Source organism: Limulus polyphemus, unplaced genomic scaffold, assembly GCF_000517525.1.
Source record: "Limulus polyphemus unplaced genomic scaffold, Limulus_polyphemus-2.1.2 Scaffold5308, whole genome shotgun sequence".
NCBI classification, from domain to species: Eukaryota; Metazoa; Arthropoda; class Merostomata; order Xiphosura; family Limulidae; genus Limulus; species Limulus polyphemus.
Window position 1 is genome coordinate 40,513 of NW_013670918.1, and position 3,117 is coordinate 43,629.

The following is a 3,117-nucleotide window of genomic DNA, read 5'->3' on the forward strand; positions in this document are numbered from 1 at the left end:
AACTTCACTAGTTTACAGTGACAGAAGTATGTTAACAATGACAGAAGTAAAGTATATTAGCAAAGATATTAACTGAAACTTCAGTAGTTTACACGACAGAAGTATGTTAACAATGACAGAAGTAAAGTATATTAGCAAAGACATTAACTGAAACTTCAGTAGTTTACACGACAGAAGTATGTTAACAATGACAGAAGTAAAGTATATTAGCAAAGACATTAACTGAAACTTCAGTAGTTTACACGACAGAAGTAAAGTATATTAGCAAAGACATTAACTGAAAACTTCACTAGTTTACAGTGACAGAAGTATGTTAATAATGACAGAAGGAAAGTATATTAGCAAAGACATTAACTGAAACTTCACTAGTTTACAGTGACAGAAGTACGTTAATAATGACAGAAGTAAAGTATATTAGCAAAGATATTAACTGAAACTTCAGTAGTTTACACGACAGAAGTAGTTAAAAATTCAAGTTATTTGTATAAGGAATGAATTAAAACATTCAAATAATCAACTTTTAAATTGTGTAGTTAAAAATATCGATTGTTAGAGTACTTTAATTAGAAGTGTGTTAACAATGGTACACTAGCTTAAAAAGTTTCTTGTCACGAAACCGCATAAAACATAAGTTACCTTCAGCAGCTGAAAGCTCTGCTTCTTGTTCTCGCTTCCGACGAGCAGCTCGCTGCTTTTCTTCCAACAATACTTTAATTTGGTTTGCTTCATCCCAGATTCCTTCTTCCATGAGTCTCTGATCGGGCCGAAGTCTGCTATCAGTGGGAGCTATGCCCTCTTCTGGCTCATTCAGCTGACACGCAAGCACAGTGAAGTTGTACATTTTCTCATATTCACGCCTAACATGGAAATAATACTTTAACACATTTTCACGTTACCCGCAAATGTGCTTGGAAATCGTTATAAACTTTCAGATAAGTGAGAATAAGGTCAGTGGAAACTTCAAAGATTTAAAATGCTAAACAGCAGTAAACTTTCACTTTCCATTTTGAGATATATATGGAAAGTAATAATAATTTATTGATTGCTGCAAAGAAATTTAACATGTTCAAGTATCAACATTTCTAAAGAAGAATTATATTTTATCTATTCAATAAATTAAAAAAGATTTATAAAAATATTACAACCACGGCTATATAACAAAAAGGTAAGGATCTTTTCTTCAAACCACTTACGGAGGCATAACTCTCTTCCACAAGACTTTAGGAGTCGAAGTCTCTAGTAAAGGTTTTCCTTTCACAGATCCATGACTCCCAACGACTCTGGCTCCTTCAATTTTATGATCCCAAGTTCCTTGAAGTACCCAATTAGCTCTACCTTCCTTATCTGTGACTACACCAGTCACCTAATAGATAAAATAAAATATTTGGTTTACAGTAAGAGCTGCTACTAATATCCCATTTAATGTTTCATAAAAGGGCCAGAAAAACGGTTGACATCGTGAATGTAAACAAACACACAAGTTGAGAAACTAGACATGAAAGGCCTGATTTTAAGAAAACAGATTGTTGGTAACTTACTTTTTTGACAATTCAAATTTGAGAAAGAAACAGATGCAACCACTGACAATCAAGAATGATTCAAAATTGCATTTATATAAAAAAAATAAACCATTAAAAAACAGCTTCTAAAGTACATAATTTCACTCTCTACTCGTTATTTAACTGTAATGAAGCATCTTTTCTGACATAACCATACACACACTAACCTTCATCGATGTTTCACGAGAGAAGTAACTGTAATGAAGCATCTTTTCTGACATAACCATACACACACAAACACACACTAACCTTCCTTGATGTTTCACGAGAGAAGTAACTGTAATGAAGCATCTTTTCTGACATAACTATACACACACAAACACACACTAACCTTCCTCGGTGTTTCATGAGAGAAGTAACTGTAATGAAGCATCTTTTCTGACATAACCATACACACACATATACTAACCTTCCTCGGTGTTTCACGAGAGAAGTAACTGTATGGGATAAATTTTAGGTGGCATTTATCACCAGTAGTGTGGTTTACAATGTCCATCTCACCATGGTGATCCACCCACAACTTGCCCACAATGATATTGTGGACGGTAGTGGTCACTTTCCGCCAGGTGTAGTGATGTCCTGTACTCGTGAACTCTAGATGAGCGATGCCGAGGGGGATAATTTGTAGATATTTTCCTCTGAATTTACTAGACATACTAAATTCTTGCCAACACGTCCATCCTCGACCTTCACAGTACTGGGCCAACATTGGTGGATGATGGCTAACCTAGTTATAATGATTTGCAACAAAACACTTTTCTTAGTAACACAACATCATTACCATACATACATTTTGCTTACTCACTTTGAAATAACCTATAATTTCAAAATTTCTGAAAGACTGGTGTGTTTAGATGAGTTTTAAATAAATGTCTCGAGTTCTTTCAGGATATTTATTGCAAGAAATTAGATTAGATGTCTCTTCATTATTGTTACATTGTTTGTAAAAGGACTAACTACAATTTCTAACCACATTCATTCGCTCGTTCAGAGCATCAGAAGTTTGATGTCATATTGTGCTGGAATCAAGTAATAAATGCAAATAAATTTATCCAAACATCTTGCTATCTCTTCATACTTCAACTAATCTAAAAGCTATTGATACAACGTTTTTTTTTTTACACTCTCCATAATAACATAAGCATAACTTACTGCATCAAGTTGTCTAATTGTACGTTTCTGCCTGTTGAAACAGTTAGTGTAAATAACTGATCAGAAAAATTAAGTGATATTACTTATTTTCTACATAAAATACTCAGGAAACACCAGCAGCAATCAGTGGAATTCATTACAATATTGAAGGCATTTTCATTAGACTCGCATGTCATAAGATACCCTGTAACCAAAAGTTATGGACTTGTACAGAGTTCATAAAGGGTATGGTAAATGACATTCAAGGACCAAAATATGGTTTTCAAGTACATTAATTTTAATTAAACAAATTTTATTTTCCATGACATTTAGTACTATATAATACAAGCTGAAGTACCCATCCTTTGTATGAATTATGAATGTAAAAACATGTGAGAGCAGATGTTATGAAAAATGACAAAAAAAT

General features: G+C 33.4%; 1 protein-coding gene across 1 annotated transcript in view; it reads right to left on the minus strand.

Annotated features, from left to right (window-relative positions):
• The window catches only part of LOC106472410 (oxysterol-binding protein 1-like), a 30,960-nt gene that overhangs the window by 1,320 nt on the left and 26,523 nt on the right, over positions 1-3,117 (minus strand). The window contains exons 5-7 of the mRNA XM_013933055.2: positions 1,969-2,286; positions 1,194-1,363; positions 637-857 (exon numbers count right to left, since the gene is read on the minus strand). Coding sequence (XP_013788509.2) covers positions 637-857; positions 1,194-1,363; positions 1,969-2,286 — 709 coding nt within the window. The remainder of the gene's footprint in view (positions 1-636; positions 858-1,193; positions 1,364-1,968; positions 2,287-3,117) is intronic.